Source organism: Fusarium coffeatum, assembly GCF_003316985.1.
Source record: "Fusarium coffeatum strain FIESC_28 chromosome Unknown BRIP53273_contig_111, whole genome shotgun sequence".
NCBI lineage: Eukaryota > Fungi > Ascomycota > Sordariomycetes > Hypocreales > Nectriaceae > Fusarium > Fusarium coffeatum.
In genome coordinates this window covers 35,474-50,382 of record NW_022157904.1, presented here as the reverse complement: position 1 = coordinate 50,382, position 14,909 = coordinate 35,474, and the positions used below count along the sequence as shown (strand labels likewise).

The 14,909-nt window shown below is 49.7% G+C and overlaps 5 protein-coding genes across 5 annotated transcripts; 3 read left to right on the top strand and 2 right to left on the bottom strand.

Annotated features, from left to right (window-relative positions):
- Window positions 1-500: 500 nt before the first annotated feature.
- Window positions 501-6,770, bottom strand: FIESC28_05140 (uncharacterized protein; the record flags this gene model as incomplete). Its single annotated transcript, XM_031159287.1, has 6 exons — window positions 501-1,697; window positions 1,751-2,954; window positions 3,452-3,944; window positions 3,998-5,329; window positions 5,380-6,547; window positions 6,615-6,770. 6 exons carry the CDS (start codon window positions 6,768-6,770, stop codon window positions 501-503), a joined length of 5,550 nt encoding a protein of 1,849 aa, XP_031016644.1.
- A 1,629-nt stretch (window positions 6,771-8,399) lies between these two features.
- FIESC28_05139 (uncharacterized protein) lies at window positions 8,400-10,323 on the top strand (the record flags this gene model as incomplete). The annotated part of the gene is made up of 2 exons (XM_031159286.1): window positions 8,400-8,663; window positions 8,716-10,323. 2 exons carry the CDS (start codon window positions 8,400-8,402, stop codon window positions 10,321-10,323), a joined length of 1,872 nt encoding a protein of 623 aa, XP_031016643.1.
- A 604-nt stretch (window positions 10,324-10,927) lies between these two features.
- FIESC28_05138 (uncharacterized protein) lies at window positions 10,928-11,349 on the top strand (the record flags this gene model as incomplete). The annotated part of the gene is made up of 2 exons (XM_031159285.1): window positions 10,928-11,107; window positions 11,170-11,349. The coding sequence occupies 2 exons, from the start codon at window positions 10,928-10,930 to the stop codon at window positions 11,347-11,349; spliced, it is 360 nt and encodes a 119-aa protein (XP_031016642.1).
- Window positions 11,350-11,523: 174 nt separating this feature from the next.
- On the bottom strand, window positions 11,524-12,582 carry FIESC28_05137 (uncharacterized protein; the record flags this gene model as incomplete). The annotated part of the gene is made up of 1 exon (XM_031159284.1): window positions 11,524-12,582. The coding sequence occupies one exon, from the start codon at window positions 12,580-12,582 to the stop codon at window positions 11,524-11,526; it is 1,059 nt and encodes a 352-aa protein (XP_031016641.1).
- Window positions 12,583-13,002: 420 nt separating this feature from the next.
- On the top strand, window positions 13,003-14,547 carry FIESC28_05136 (uncharacterized protein; the record flags this gene model as incomplete). The annotated part of the gene is made up of 5 exons (XM_031159283.1): window positions 13,003-13,051; window positions 13,102-13,176; window positions 13,227-13,815; window positions 13,861-13,916; window positions 14,012-14,547. 5 exons carry the CDS (start codon window positions 13,003-13,005, stop codon window positions 14,545-14,547), a joined length of 1,305 nt encoding a protein of 434 aa, XP_031016640.1.
- Window positions 14,548-14,909: the final 362 nt, after the last annotated feature.

Genomic DNA, 14,909 nt, shown 5'->3' with positions numbered 1-14,909 from the left:
CATGCTCACTCATCATGACGAGCTAAAATGGAGCCTCTGGCTTGACTTTGATGGTTGAGAGTGACTCAGAGGGGGATGCCCAATCGAAAATTGCTGTCTTTAGGCTCTGAACCTGCCTGAGGTGCCACTAAAAAAAAGCATTCATTCAGCAGCTAACTACTAACTTTCGTAGCTTCAGACGGATAGCCAACGTCAACCTCAGATTTGGAGTGTGCAAAATGTATATAAGATCCAAAACAGAGAGCTACATACAGCAGTGGATAATTGTATGTCTCTGCACAAGCTGAATCACTATTCTTTGAAAAAGGGGTTTCTGTCACTCTATATGTTTATTCAACTGTCTTTCGTCAACTCCTATAGTCGATCAATCCGAACTTAATTCTCTCAACCAGCAATTGCCAACAAATTCTCGCCTCGCTTGCATCTATTCGCATTTTAAACTCTTTTTTTCTAATCAACGCCGTCTCTCCATATTCGTCGAAACCTTATTAACCACTGTATCAGCCTCTAACCAAGCTTCTTGCCCTCCTCCTCTCTTCTTCAGTCAGAACCCACTCGTAGCCATCATCTTCCCCATCTTGTGCCATGATTTCATCCCATTCATCGTCTTCCATGTTGGCAACCTCTAGAAGTTGCAGGACCTTGGCAAACACTTCTCGTACACCATAGTCTCCACGGGAGACGACATCCACCAATGCAATGAAGTCGCGTTCGAGACGAATTGCGCCAAGGGCATTAGTCCGTCCTGCGTAGCCCATGATCTTCTTCTCCCAAATCTTGGACAGGTAACGCGCGGTAATGTCGAGGAGGGTGTTATATGTTCCAGGTGTCATTAGGCGTGCAATTGGCTTCATGAGTTGATCCCAGCCGTGTTCAAAGAGCCGGGGTACTTGTTCCAAAAGTTCATTCTCATCTTCATCGTTTTGCTGAGCAATATCGGCAATATCGTCTTCAGATAGTGTGTAGTCCGCATCACGGAATGTCTCAGTAAGAACCGGCCGTAAACGAAGCTTGACGACTTGGTTGAAGAGTACTTGAATACCTTCGTTGAGCAGTTCTGTTGACTTGCCGATGAAAGATGTTTGAAGAGTGTGCAAAGCATTCGCCACGAAGATAACGTCTCGCTCAAATGGGAACGAATCTTTGAGGGGTCCATTCTGAGCGTCGCCATTTGAAAACTCACTCGACTCCCCTATGCGACCCGTGATGATTCGAGTCAAGTACTCGTTGGCCATGTCGAGACTGTTGATGAGAACGATGAACTGGATGATCTTATCTTCAGGTGGGAACCCTCCTTGAACGACAGGCCTAGGATATGATTCGTCTCGCATCTTGCGTTGAATCATGCCCACAAAGTCGGAACCAAGAACTCGACCAATGGTGGGCACCACAGAAGCAATGACATCCCTTTGTGATGTGGAGATGGACTTCTGAATGACCGTGTTCACAATGTACATAACATCGTCGACAGCTAATATGATATACGGGGCATTGCCCTCGATATGTTTACTCAAGCTTAATGACAAGCCAGTGGGATACTCGTCTAGCTGGAACGCCTTCTCCACCGAACGGCGGAAGAAAAAGGTGGTCATAACATTGTAAGGAGCTGTGAGTTTCGTAGACACTTTGCGGTACAGGTTAGACTTGACCAACACATCCGGTATGACCAGAGGAGCTTCATCTGATGCATCGGCGTCCTAAAATTGTGTAAGTACAAGCACAGCTCAGGGGCTCGGATGGTCGGTCTTACCTTGCATTTACCAGCGAGAAATCGAGTGTACAGGGACCAACGACCAAGCATGACGGCAATCTCGCTCAGGAGACCATCGACCTCTCTCATGTTTACACCCTCGTCCTCGCTCTCTCGGGGGTTGTTACCTACTCCAATGGCAGGTGAGTTGACTCTTGGCGTGCCACCACGAGGCGGCTGGGGTAAAAAGCTCTGTACAAGGAACGAGAATGGGTAGCTCCTGACATCAGTGAGCTTTCTGTCGATTCCTCTCTCGTCACTCCAGGTGTCAACAACGATGCCACCTTGAACATCCGCTTCCATCTGCAAACGCTCGATCACGCGAACCATCTTGCCGGTGCCATAGTGACGTTCCACGAGTCCACCGTGGCCTTCAACAATCTGTGCGATATGCTCGAATAGCTTTGTCAAAGCATTTGCGTAGAAGAATCCCTCCCTGTGTTGGCCGTTCATGGCATCCTTGAATGTCGCTCGAGCTGTTCCAGCCACACCTTGACACACGTAACGTCCATACACGTCCAGTCCCACGTCTGCCCGGCTGATCAAAGGGAAGAGTTTGAAGAACCGTGTGACCTTGGTTCCGTCGCTTTCTTCTGCCGCCTTTTCGAACTCTCTCAAGAAGAGGCCACATAGACTCTCCTTGGCTTCCTCCAGCGTCACCCATGGTGGGTCAGGTACTTCGACGCTGGGTACTATGCCAACAGCGAATGACCCCTTTGTGATCTCCTCTGGTATTTTGCTGGCTCTTGATATATATCCAGCAGCAGCCTCCCAATCCTGGGGTGCGCCCATAGAACCGACCACGCCATTAACACATGCCTTGAGTTCCGCAACCTGTTCCACTACACCAAGCGTTTCTTCGACTCGGCTCTTCTCCAAATCCAACTCTTTTACTCTGTCGCTCAGTCTACCAGCCGTGTCTGCCGCCGTCGCCAGCATATCATTTCCAATCGATCTTGTGGCGATGACCTGGGCTCCAAGTCCAGCCCGTAGAAGATCCAGTCGGCCCAGGTCACGGGAGAGGTCTGTTTGCGAGGCAACAAGGGCATCGAGTCGAGAAGTTATAGAGGTTTCGCGGGCATGGAGAGCGGCAAGCGCATCGCGAATCTCGGCCTCGGTGGTGGCATTGTCAAGGGACGAGGTAGAGACAGCAATCGAGGGTTCGACGACAGGGTGTTCGTTATGAGAGATGCCGTTTGGAAGGCTTGACATTGTCATTAAGGTGTTCTATTCGTGCGGCGCATTTCTGTTCCGCAACCTCTTTTTGTCTACAGTCAAGACAGTAAAGGAGTGACGTGGAGCTTGTAGCTCACTTGTCGCAGCTTCTGGAGGGCGTTGCTTTAGGTTGATGGTGACACGCAGCCTCCACAGGGAGAGCTCCCCGCAATTGAGTGCCTACAGTACTGCGCTGGAAGTTACCCTGCACCCATCCATATAAAAAACCCATCCTCCATCAATACTTACTACACAGGCATAAAACATTACAGAGATATCTTTCTTATGGCATTTATCTTAATATGTGGTTATTTTAGTAGCCGCCTTTGCTTCAATCGCTATGCAAATCCGCTATGTGGATCATGTTTATGCGTCTTATACTATACAAAAGATGCCTTTTTGAATACACAACCATGGACAATATCAAGCCATTGGTTCCATCATACCGCTTGACTGTATCCGTTCCCAAAACGCCGTTTCCCATACTTGAGATATTTTCGCAACTCATCCGCCCAAAACACCATGCTGCACAGAATAACAAGACGAACAAGATCGAAGAACCCAAGAGCCTCCGTTTGAAAGGCCTCCTGGAGCCAGGGGAAGTAGATCACAAGCAACTGTCCAGCAATACTGAGAGCAACGGCCCAGTTGAACAGGTTGTTGGAAAAGAGTCCAACCTCACCCCGAAGAATCGACTTGGACTCAGATCGGCAACTTAAAGCGTTGAACATGTCAAAGAAGACGAAGCAGGTAAATGTCATGGTTGTGTCTCGTCGAGTCACCTGTCCATCAGCCATCATCTCACGACGGTAGATGAGCATTGTCCCAAAAGTGATAATGGCAGCCGACGTAAGAACGCGTGTAATAAGTGCTCGAGTAAGTACGGGATCTCCTCGTCTTCGTGGGGGCTTGGTCATCACATCAGGGTCGACCTTTTCCACGCCGAGAGATTGAGCTGGAGGGCCATCCATAATGATGTCTGTCGAACAATGATTAACTTATACATCCTTAAAAGAGGAAGATTTCACTTACTGATCCATAGGATCTGCATGGCGTTCAAAGGAGACTTGAAGCCAAAGCAGGTGCAGATAAAAACAAGAGCCAAACTGGCGGCGCTTGTGCTCAGTTGGAAGGTGAGGAAGTTCTGGATGTTGTTGAAGATGCCCTTGCCCTCTTCAATTGCCCGGAGAATCGTAGAAAAGTCATCATCCGTTAGGATCATATCTGCTGCTTCCTTGGCAACGTCAGTTCCGTGACGACCCATGGAAATACCAATATCGGCCTTCTTGAGAGCTGGCGCATCATTGACACCGTCACCAGTCATGGCGACGATATCGCCCCTTGACTGAAGGGCCCGAATGATCTTCAGCTTGTGATCCGGGTTCGTTCGTGCAAATATTGTTGTATGCTGCATGGCCTGTGCTAGATCCGCCTCGGACATCCTGTCAACCTGGTCACCACGTAGAACAGGCTTCACAGTGTTCTGGCTGCCTGTATGTCCGCTGGGGGTCGCAATGGTCATGCCCAATTGCTTTCCAATCGCAAGCGCTGTGGTTTCAGCGTCACCAGTAATCATGATAACCTTGACACCGCCACGCATCAGACGTCTGATTGAACGGCCAACTCCAGGTCGGGGAGGATCACGCATGCCAACAAGACCAGCGAAAGTCAAGTTTTTGTAGATATCCTCCGGGGCATGAGACGATGGACTGTCGCTTCGGTCAAAACCAGGGGTGCTACGTGCGGTAGACTTGCTCCTTGTTGTGCGCGAAACAGAACCACTTGCAAATGCCAATACCCGCAAACCCTGGACAGCCATGGCCTCGGCGGCCTGGAGAGCTTCTTGGCGACGGGATGAATCGAGCACAATTTCCCTTCCATCCTTTTCGAGATAGGTGTCGCAAGCAGCCAAGACCTTTTCGATAGAGCCCTTCATATATGCGTATTCCTTGTCGCCTCTTGTTTCTGAGCCAATGGTGACGCCCATCCACTTTCTTTCTGAACTGAAAGGTGTCTCGCTTACTCGTGGGCCGATGGATTCTCTAACATCGTGCTCCCCGAAGCGATCAAGGAGGTCCAGCATGGCAACATCAGTTGGCTGCCCAACCCAGCGAGTATAAGTAGACACTTGATCGCGACCGAGGGTAGATGAGAGGACAGCTGTGGCAGCCTGACCATGCTCAGTGTACTTTTGTGCGAGTCGCGCATCGTTGGCAATGTTGCCTATACGGAGTACACGTAGGGTGGCTTGGTTGGACTCCATAGTAGATCCCACATCTTCATTGTCAGACTCAACATCAACTGCATCTTGAGTTCCAAAGTACCACATGCGGATTGTTGTCATATGATTTGTAGTAAGAGTGCCTATCAATCTACTGTCAGCTTCTTTCTTATGGCGCGCAAACTTGACATACCTGTTTTGTCAGTGCAAACAACATTCACAGATCCCAGTGTCTCGACCTTGGGCATCCTTCGAACAATCGCATTGTGCCTAGCCATGCGATGCACTCCAAGAGCCAAAGTGACGGTTACAATAATGGGCAGGCCTTCCGGAATGGCAGCAACAGCAAGTGAAATCGAAATTTGAAAGATCTCCAAGATCTTCTTTCCTTGAAGCCAGCCGACAATCGAAATGAGACCAATTACCACGAATGAGGCCTTGCTGAGCTGAGAACCAAGATCGTCCATCGATAATTGAAGTGGAGAACGCGGGCTTTCAGTACCAGAAACGCTCGTAGCGATGGTACCAAAATGAGTGTGTCCGCCAGTCGCAAAGACAACACCCTGACCATGACCTGATTTGATCAATGTTCCCATGTATGCAATATTCTGAACACCATCTCCGTGAGACTCTTCAGCCTCAGCTGGGTCAAGGGTCGCAGGTCTTGGCAGTTGGTTCTTACCAAAACCACCAAACCCACGGCTTCGTGCTTCAGCTGACATCCTGACAGGCTCAGTCTCTCCTGTAAGATTCGATGCGTCAATCGTCAGGTCGGCAGCTTTGGTAATACGGATGTCGGCAGGAATGCGATCGCCGGTGGTGAAGAGAACGAGGTCGCCGGGGACAAGCTGTGAAGCCATGACTTTAGAAGAAGCCGCATCCAAGACGTCGCCAATGGGTGTAACATCGCCAGGGGTAGACATGGAATCGTCACCATCGGCGCGCGGAGGCCATATCGCATTCTTTCCCATCGGTGACACCTTGCCCTGACCTCGAACCAGATGTGCATGGTTTGGTACAAGATGGTTGAGTGCCTCGATGGACTTCTCGGAACGATATTCCTGCACAAATCCAACAGCCACAACAATGGTCACCGCCACAGTAATGCTGATGGCATCATCCGTGTTTCCTAGGAGGAGCGAAGCGCCGGCCGATACGAGGAGAAGCAGAATAAGGGGCTCCTGGAATTGTTTGATGAATCGCAACCACAATGGTTCAGGAGGATCGTGAGGAATTTCGTTGGGACCATATTCGCTAAGTCTAGTCAAGGCTTCGGTTGGGGTGAGGCCAAGAGTGAGAGAGGTCCGTAAGTTCGCTGCAGCTTCGCTTGGGGTCATATAGGAGAAATGATCGGCGACATTCTAGTGGAGTTGTTAGTTGAATCGATACATGCACGTCATGAACGAATTGCGCAGATTCAGGACTAACCCGTGCATCGGCCGAAGTAGTTCGGACATGGCGAGGACGTTGTGGATGTTCGCCGTCCTTGGAGGTGGTGTTGTCTCCTACGATGGATGGGATATTGGATGTCGGCAACAATGTGTCATTTCCCGGACCGTCGCGGCCGCCCCATGGCAGCTGCATATCGACAATAGTAGCGCGTGAGGGTTCGTGTTACAGTTGAAGAGTGAAGGCCGTGGAATGCATTGGTGATCGGGCTTTATTTCGTAGCGAAGGCGAAGGGTTATGAGGGAGGAAGAAAAGGTCCGCTATAGTTGAGTATAAGGGAACGACGTCAAGGCATGGACCAACGTTGCCACGAGGAAGTAAAGCCAACTGGCGATTCGGCTCCCACACTAAAAGAAAATGGACCGGTTCAGGCCTATAGAAGAAAGAACTCAAACATGAACAAACGCGACAGCGCGAGAAGAAGAGTAAAAAGAGGCCAACAAGGACAGAAATATACGTGATGGCACGTTGGAAGGCCCAGAATTAAGTCGACCTGAGATGATGTCCAGGTGTCTTGTCCTTTTGGGAGCGGGTCGGAGCTAGTACTGTTCAAGATCCGGCAAGGCTGCCAGGGGCTTACATCGACTTTAGAGGCTCATTAGCCAGTGGCATGAGCCCAAAGACGAAGTATGGCTTGGCGGACGAGTAAAGATTGGCTGCAAGAATGAGTGTCAGGTCCAAGCCAATGGCTTTTGCTGCAGGTGTTTAGAGGTCTGGAACAGTTTAAGCCACATGGCGAAGATCACGTTTGCAATGTCGGTTATGTCGCAGTTATTTGCGGCAGAACAATTCATTGTGGTTTCTCGTTTTACAGGTGCTAAGGTATAGTACCATTGTAAGGATGTATAGTATAGTATAATTATAGTATAGAGTAGACGTATTGACGGTTGATCTCCATGCCCTTACATCTGTCAAGGACATGGGTATATATCATGTACATTCAGAGTCATATCTGGTTATATCGAGGATTCTAGAGAGGATACAGGATATCTCATTAAAGTTGCCTCATAAGAGAGATTGGATAGGATGCCTATTTTAAAGACCCATTGAATCCCAAACCGTAGGTTTCATTAACGGTATAATGACCTCAGTCCCTATAAAAAAGTTGGATCCAAGCTTTCAATTACACGAGCCGTCATCCACAATTTGGTGGGATGTTGGTCGGGAGACCTGGCTAGCCGATGATCCCATCCCACCAATCAAAAGATGTCATATATCGGATAAACCTCTCTCCGTACTGACGCTAGTCAGTTTTCACCAGGCTTCGTCCTGCCACAGATCAGCCCCCAGCCACGCCATTTACCGTTGGAGTCGACTCAAGGCCTCCCCCCTCTTCAAGGTCCAGGTCCCATTTTCCCTTCTAATAAAATACCTTGACTGCCTTACGTCGCGATAATCCCGCCCGCGCCTACGCCTTACTACCTCAACTTGCTCTCCGAAACCGTCGCTATCGCCTCAAATTGGTCGCTGATTCCTCTTTCTCAATTCGCGCGATACTTTCGCATTGTTTAATGCTTTTGGGGGGCTCGCGACGCTGCTTTTGCGCGTAGAGCTATCCTATCCTGCCACCGAGCTTGTTTACCCGACGCGCCCCGGCCTTGGTGTTCTTACCTAGCTCTATTCTTTTGACCGCACCCACCACATCTACCACAACCTCGACTCTGCCAATCCTCTATATTAGGATCACAACATCTTTTTGGACCCATTGATATTACTGTCGTGATCTATTTTTTTTTGTGCATCGCGTAATCTCGCGACGGCATCATGTTCTATTCAGAGACCTTGCTCCAGAAGAGCGGGCCGCTCGCCCGTGTTTGGCTTTCAGCCAACCTGGAGCGCAAGCTGTCAAAGACTCATATTCTTCAGTCCAATGTCACGGACAGTGTAGAGGCCATCATCATGCCTAACCAGGCCCCGATGGCCCTGCGACTTAGCAGTCAGCTACTTCTTGGTGTTGTGCGAATCTACCAACGAAAGACGCGTTACCTTTTGGATGATTGTAATGAGGCTATGATGAAGATCAAGATGGTCAGTCCTCTATCCTGACGCGTTGTGTAGTCGCGTTTGCTAACTTTTCCAGGCTTTCCGATCTTCTGGAAACAACGATATGGCCGCCAATCTCCAGGTCTCTAACCGAGAAGCTTTGACACTTCCCGACAAGATCACTCCTTACGACAATTTTGAACTACCACCTCCTCCAGACGCGAACTGGCTTTTGTCTCAAGTCGAGGATGTTACTACCGCACCAATTGGCCGCAAAGGTCGCGTTAGCCAGAGAGACATCAACTTGCAAGAAGACTACGATAACAGCCAGTTTCTTGGTGATGGAATGGGAATGGAAGATGATATGATGGCTCCCTTGGGTAACATCGATCTGGAATTGGATTTTGGTCTCGATGATCTCGGCCTTGAAGAGACAGCTCTCGAACCTGAAGGAGGTCGACGGGAAGACCGTACCGCAGCAGGTCCCGATATTAACGATTCGGACCTTGACATTCCCCAGAAGGACAACCAAGACCGTGCTATGTCAATCGACCTTCCTCGGGACGACGTTATTATTCATGATGGTGGCGAGGACGTTGTTATGGAGGGTATGGAACTCGACTTCAACCCAGAAGACGTCTCCCAGATGCCTGGCATCGCGGGTCCTGAATATCCTCCTCCAAGAATTTCCGAATCACCGCTCTCCGATATCGACGAAGACCGGGCCGCACAGCTGGAAGAGGACCACTCGAGATACCAGATGGCCGATTTGTATGAACCCGAAAATGAAGAAGAGCAAATTGTCCGACGACCTGCGCAGCGCGCCAAGAAGCAAAAGATTCTTACTCCCGACGAAGAGATCGCTCTGTCCAGCAACCATATCAAGCAACAACAGGCCAACCGGGACAACATCATCAAGGAGGCTGGATTCCTCCCTCGCGACCCCTTCCTCTTGGCCCTGATGGATATGCAAAAGAGTGGTGGATTTGTCTCCTCCATCATGGGTGACAAGCGAAGCACGAACTGGGCACCCGAACTGCGCGGTATTCTTTCGCTTGATACTGCTCGTGGCATGAACGAGCTTAAGCGCAAGCGAGACAGCGGAATCGCTGACGTTGAGAGCGACCATGGCGCAAACAAATCGCCTCGCATGCTCGACATCGGATCAGACACTGGACTCGGCCTCGATGCTGGTTTCGGTGAAATGAGCCTTCCTCCTGATGAGAGTCGTCATGAAATCCCTGCTGAGGGTGAGATGGAGGACGACGAAGCGCCCACAATGATGCCTGGTTTCGAGGACACCACTATTGCTCTCGTCCACCCTGCAGAGAGTGGCCCTGTTTCGCTGGGTACCAAGCATGTTGTTCACCAGCTCCGAGACCGCTTCGGTGATGATGCGGCCGACAGCCCCAGTAAGCGCACTGACCGAGCAGTTCTCTTCCAGAACCTTTGCCCTCGACAAGAGACCACCAAGGCCGATGCTACCAAGATGTTCTTCGAGTGTCTGGTTCTTGCAACCAAGGATGCTATCAAGGTCGAGCAGGGCTCTGGTTTGGGCGACGACATCCGGATACGAGCCAAGCGTGGACTCTGGGGCGCCTGGGCTGAGAGGGAGGCTGGCGGTGAGATGTCTCAAGACAACGACGTTCTCAATGAGCCTGAGCACGCCGCCGCTGCCACCCCCGCAGTCGCTGTCTCGGCGTGATTCGACACGAGTGTGCATTTCCTACCTGCATCGTTATGAAGACTCGAACGGGTGGGCATGTTTGGTCGTGTAAAGTATTATATTCCAGCATTCTAGGGTAGTCAACTTCAGGGTCACCCAGATGGTGTTGTAGGCGTTTAGGGATATACCATTGCTTGCGGTATTTGGTTGGATGGATCGTCGTTACTATACGGGAAAAGGGCGGAGGTTGATTTGCCTCTGCTTCTGTTTTATGGATGAGTCCTGTTGGACAATGGGATCAGTAGCTAGCTTAAGATAGCTGTTAAAAGAACAATTCAGACTTGCATCTTGATTCCCATTATTGGCAATTTACTGTGTCTATTGTATTGCGTCTCAATGTATCTTGGCCGTGTATATGCGCGTAGGGAGACGATAAGAATGGCCCCGCCATTAGACCCCACGTTGAACATGATCTCATTTGCTCTTCGGTACAGATACTCCAGGCATCAAATAACCAAACAGGCACCCAAATAACGAGACCTGCATTTGTCGCCGCCTTAATAAACCTCTTAACATCCTTAAGAAGACTGCCTGCCCACGAACACCCTATCGATCCATATCAAAGTACACGCTCTATTCCACGATGCCTCCGCCTTCACAGCTCGCCATCGCGACAAGCTCTGTCAACCGACTCCTCAAGGAGGAAGCCTCATACCACAAGGAGCTCGAGCAGGAGGAAGCCAAGGTCCAGGTTCTGAAGGAGAAGATTGACAGCGGTGCCGGCGACGACGACGGTAATGCTTCATTTATGCTTAAGCAGCAGGTTGGTCCACAAGCCATCTTCCACCGCAACCAGACACGCAAGCTAACCATTGGCTACTATAGCAAACCGCCCTCGAACAGACAAAGGCTGTTTTCGGACCCCTGCGAGAAAAGATTGCCGTCGCTATTGAGAGGCTTGAGGAGCAGCTCGCTGTAAGCGATCAGCTCAATGTGCCTGAGGAGCAGGTGCAGCAGGCAAAGGAGACGCTGGCAAAGGCCAAAGCCATCCAGACCGATGCGTAATAGACACGCGAAAAGAAACACGAGGGAAAGAGCTGCTCTACGATACCACTTAGATAAGATTTAATGCAAAAGGAACGCTTCCAGACCTTCATAAAGTTGAGGGTATCTTGATAGTATCATTACAGGAGCCACAAGGGAATGCTAACAGCACCCAATACCAATAACAAAGGCTAATTAATTGTCCACTTCCATCTTGTCCTCGTTTCCTTCAGGCGGTTCAATAGTCACCAGCGGTGTTGCTCCCCCATCGTCATTTGCTCGACTGGCCTCAGAGTCCTCCATGTCAACGTCGTCTCCCGACTCCGCCTTTTCTTTGTCGTTTGGCGGCATGGGTGAAACGTCTCGGCTGGGCGCTTGGCTATCTCCACGAGAGGCAGCACGGTTGTCTTGTGGTTTCAATGTGTCTGGTCCTGGTGTATCTCGCATTGGTGTTCTTCCACCATTGAGAGCTTCCGGGTTTGGTGTGCCGGCATCCCCATCCACCTTCATCTGGCTGTCTCCGTCTGGATGAGGCGTCGCGTTGCCGCTGGGTTCGTTTCTGGGTGTTTGTCCGACCTTATCCGCCTCGACATCATCCTCAGCACCCTCATTCATACCCTCTCTGCGATCGACCTCTTCCTTCTCATCGCGAATCTGTCGTCTCAAAAGCATGCCTTCCTCCATGATCCTGTTGAATTGCTCTCGTCGCTCCTTCCATGTCTCGCTATAAGTTTCGCTTTCTCGCTCGAGCTCTCGGCATTCCTCCTCGAGTTTAGCCAAATTAGTAATTTGGTCTTCGCGCGGCTTGAGCAGGCGATTTGACGTGATCTTCTCTGCTAATTCGTCGAACTTTTTGCGCTGCGCAAGAGTAGCTTGTGCAACCTTGAGCTGTTCTTTGAGTTGGGAGTTGGTTTCTTTGACATTTTTGCCTTCGTTGAGGATGCGATGCTGGTCTTCCTTGTAGCGTTCACGCTCCTGAGCATTGGAATTGTGAATATTTTGCATGCGACTAATGCTGTGGCCGAAAGCAAGCACGTCGATGTTCACTTCCTCCTTAAGCTCCCTAAGTCTGGGCTTCAGATCTTCCGGAGGGTTGGCTGTAGTTTCGGGGGATAACAAGAGTTGTGATATAGTGTTTACACGCTTTTGGATGCGCTTGAAGTGCTTTTCCTCAACATTGAGGAGGCGCGACTTGTGAAGCTCAACCTCTTCTTCGGCTTCCAGAAGAGGCCATGGGGCGGGAGTTCCAGCCATCTCGATTCGAGTCGCGGTCGGCCGATGTGTGTTTGGATCGATGTGTAGTGGGCAATATTATTTGCAAAGAAGATGATGAAATGACTCGATGAAGGCTCTGACGCGTCACGAGTTTTTATTCAAAGTCTATCGTAAAGACGTATTGGAAGAAAGCTTGAAGATGATTAACACAAACAAAGCTTCAGCCTTGCGATGGCATTGAAGGTGTGAAGACGGTAGACCAATCAACTGCGCGAGTGTGGATGACTAATATTATCTTTGTGGTGATTGCATCTTGCCGCCCGCCAACTCAAATCGCAATCGCATTTGTTAACTTACCCTCCCACGTAAATAACCCTACTTCACCTTATATTTGTCCTACAACACAAACGCCCTCGGTTTTCTTTTTCTCAATACAACTTCAGTAATATTGCAGTAAAGATGTCAGAAGAAGAGAGAGAGCTTTTGGCCCGCATCAGCCAGGTCGCAGGTTTGTGCTCTACGTTTAATGATGAAAGACGCTCTACTGACGATTTGAAGGCCAGATCAATCGTCACAAGAACCAGCATTCAAGCCCTAGATTCCCGCCGAACTCGCATCCTGCTCATCATCGCCGTATGTTGCGCTTCAAACCCTAGACCAAGACACTACTAATGCTTATCTAGACAACTCGTATCGACATGCAAGCTCGCCATATCCGGCTCGTAATAATCGAATTGGACGACCGCCCGCAGCGCACCAGCATAGAACCCTCCATTTGAATAACGATAACTCAAATGCATCCCGCTCTGCAAGTAGTGGTGCTGAAACACCACCAGGCTGGGTTTCTCGAACCGATCGCCACCGGCAGCTTATTAACGCGAATGTATACGAAAGAGACACGCAGAACCGAGCGAAAGCTATTGAGCAGACACTCCAGAAAAAGATTAACGGATACCGACAGCGCGAGAAGTCGCAGTTTAATGAGTTCTTGAAACATCAAGCAGCTGCGTCGAGCGCGCAGACTAACCCCGCAGGTCAAAACGAGCTTACAATCCAAGGCGTCCAATTTCGTGTGATGGATGGCGGAAAGAAACTAGTTAAGATTCCTGGTACGTGCGGACTCGAAAACGTCGTCGGCCTTTGTGCCTTACCTGTCGCAGGTGCCGCCAACTCATCCTCTCGAACTCCAAAGACCGCCAGTGTTGCTGGGGTCAAGTTCTTTCGAACAAAGACAGGCAACCTCGTGGCGAGTCGCTTTGTTAATGACCAGCGGTATGTAGCGTCTCCTAGTGAGACAAAGTTGCTGACAGGCTCTAGGCGATCTGGCGCGGTCAAGAAGATTGATCAACTTTGTAAAATCTTCTCAACGACTGGTATTTCCTCTTTCCATGATTGGAGTGGTCCACGCCTCCATCATTCGAACCGGCCCAGTGGCCATGGGATAGAACTAACTTGTCTTTTTAAACAGGCTCATGCACCAAAGGTCCCCGTTGCCGCTACATCCATGATCCCAACAAGGTTGCTCTCTGTAAAGATTTCATGAAAGACGGGCAATGCGTCAACGGCGAGTTTTGTGATCTTTCCCATGACATGACTCCCGAACGCACCCCGAATTGTTTGCATTTCGCCAAGGGCCATTGTGCCAAGGATGATTGTCCCTATACTCACTCCAGAGCTTCTCCTGCCGCCCCAGTATGCCGAAGCTTTGGCTTCAACGGCTACTGCGAGAAGGGGGCAGATTGTACTGAACGCCACGTCTTTGAGTGTCCTGACTTTAGCAATACCGGCCGATGTAAGGTCAAGGGATGTAAACTCCCGCACCGTGAAAGGGCAAGCGTCCTTCGAAACAGGGCCAACGCCGATGGCGAGCCCCTTGGAGATATTTCAAGTGATGACGAAGCTGCTGATTCTGACGATGTTGACTCAGATGAAGTTGCCGAGTTTATCGACGCAGATTCGGACCTTTCCGACTTTGAAGAACAGAAGGATTTCCTGTCGATCTGAAGTCAGTCAAGTTGTTGTGTCTGTTGGTAACAGACGATCAAGCTTGACTTTCAGTATTCTGCTTTATCCGGCGTCTGGAGCCATGGTTGGGATTTGGTAAACACTCGAGATACCCGTGATATATCGGCATCCTAAAGGGTTTTGGCTAAGCCATACCATGAACATAAGGATGATAAAGCAATGGAACCAGAAAGAAGGGAGAAAGAAGAAGTAAAAAAAATGCGATTAAAGAAAAAAAAAGAAAAAAGAAGAAGAAGAATGATAAGAAAAGAAAGAAAGAAAAAGACAGAGAGGAATGGAAGCCTCTACATCGCAAAGCAATTCGTAGATTAGGTATCGAATGAAAGAGTTATGTATTGAGT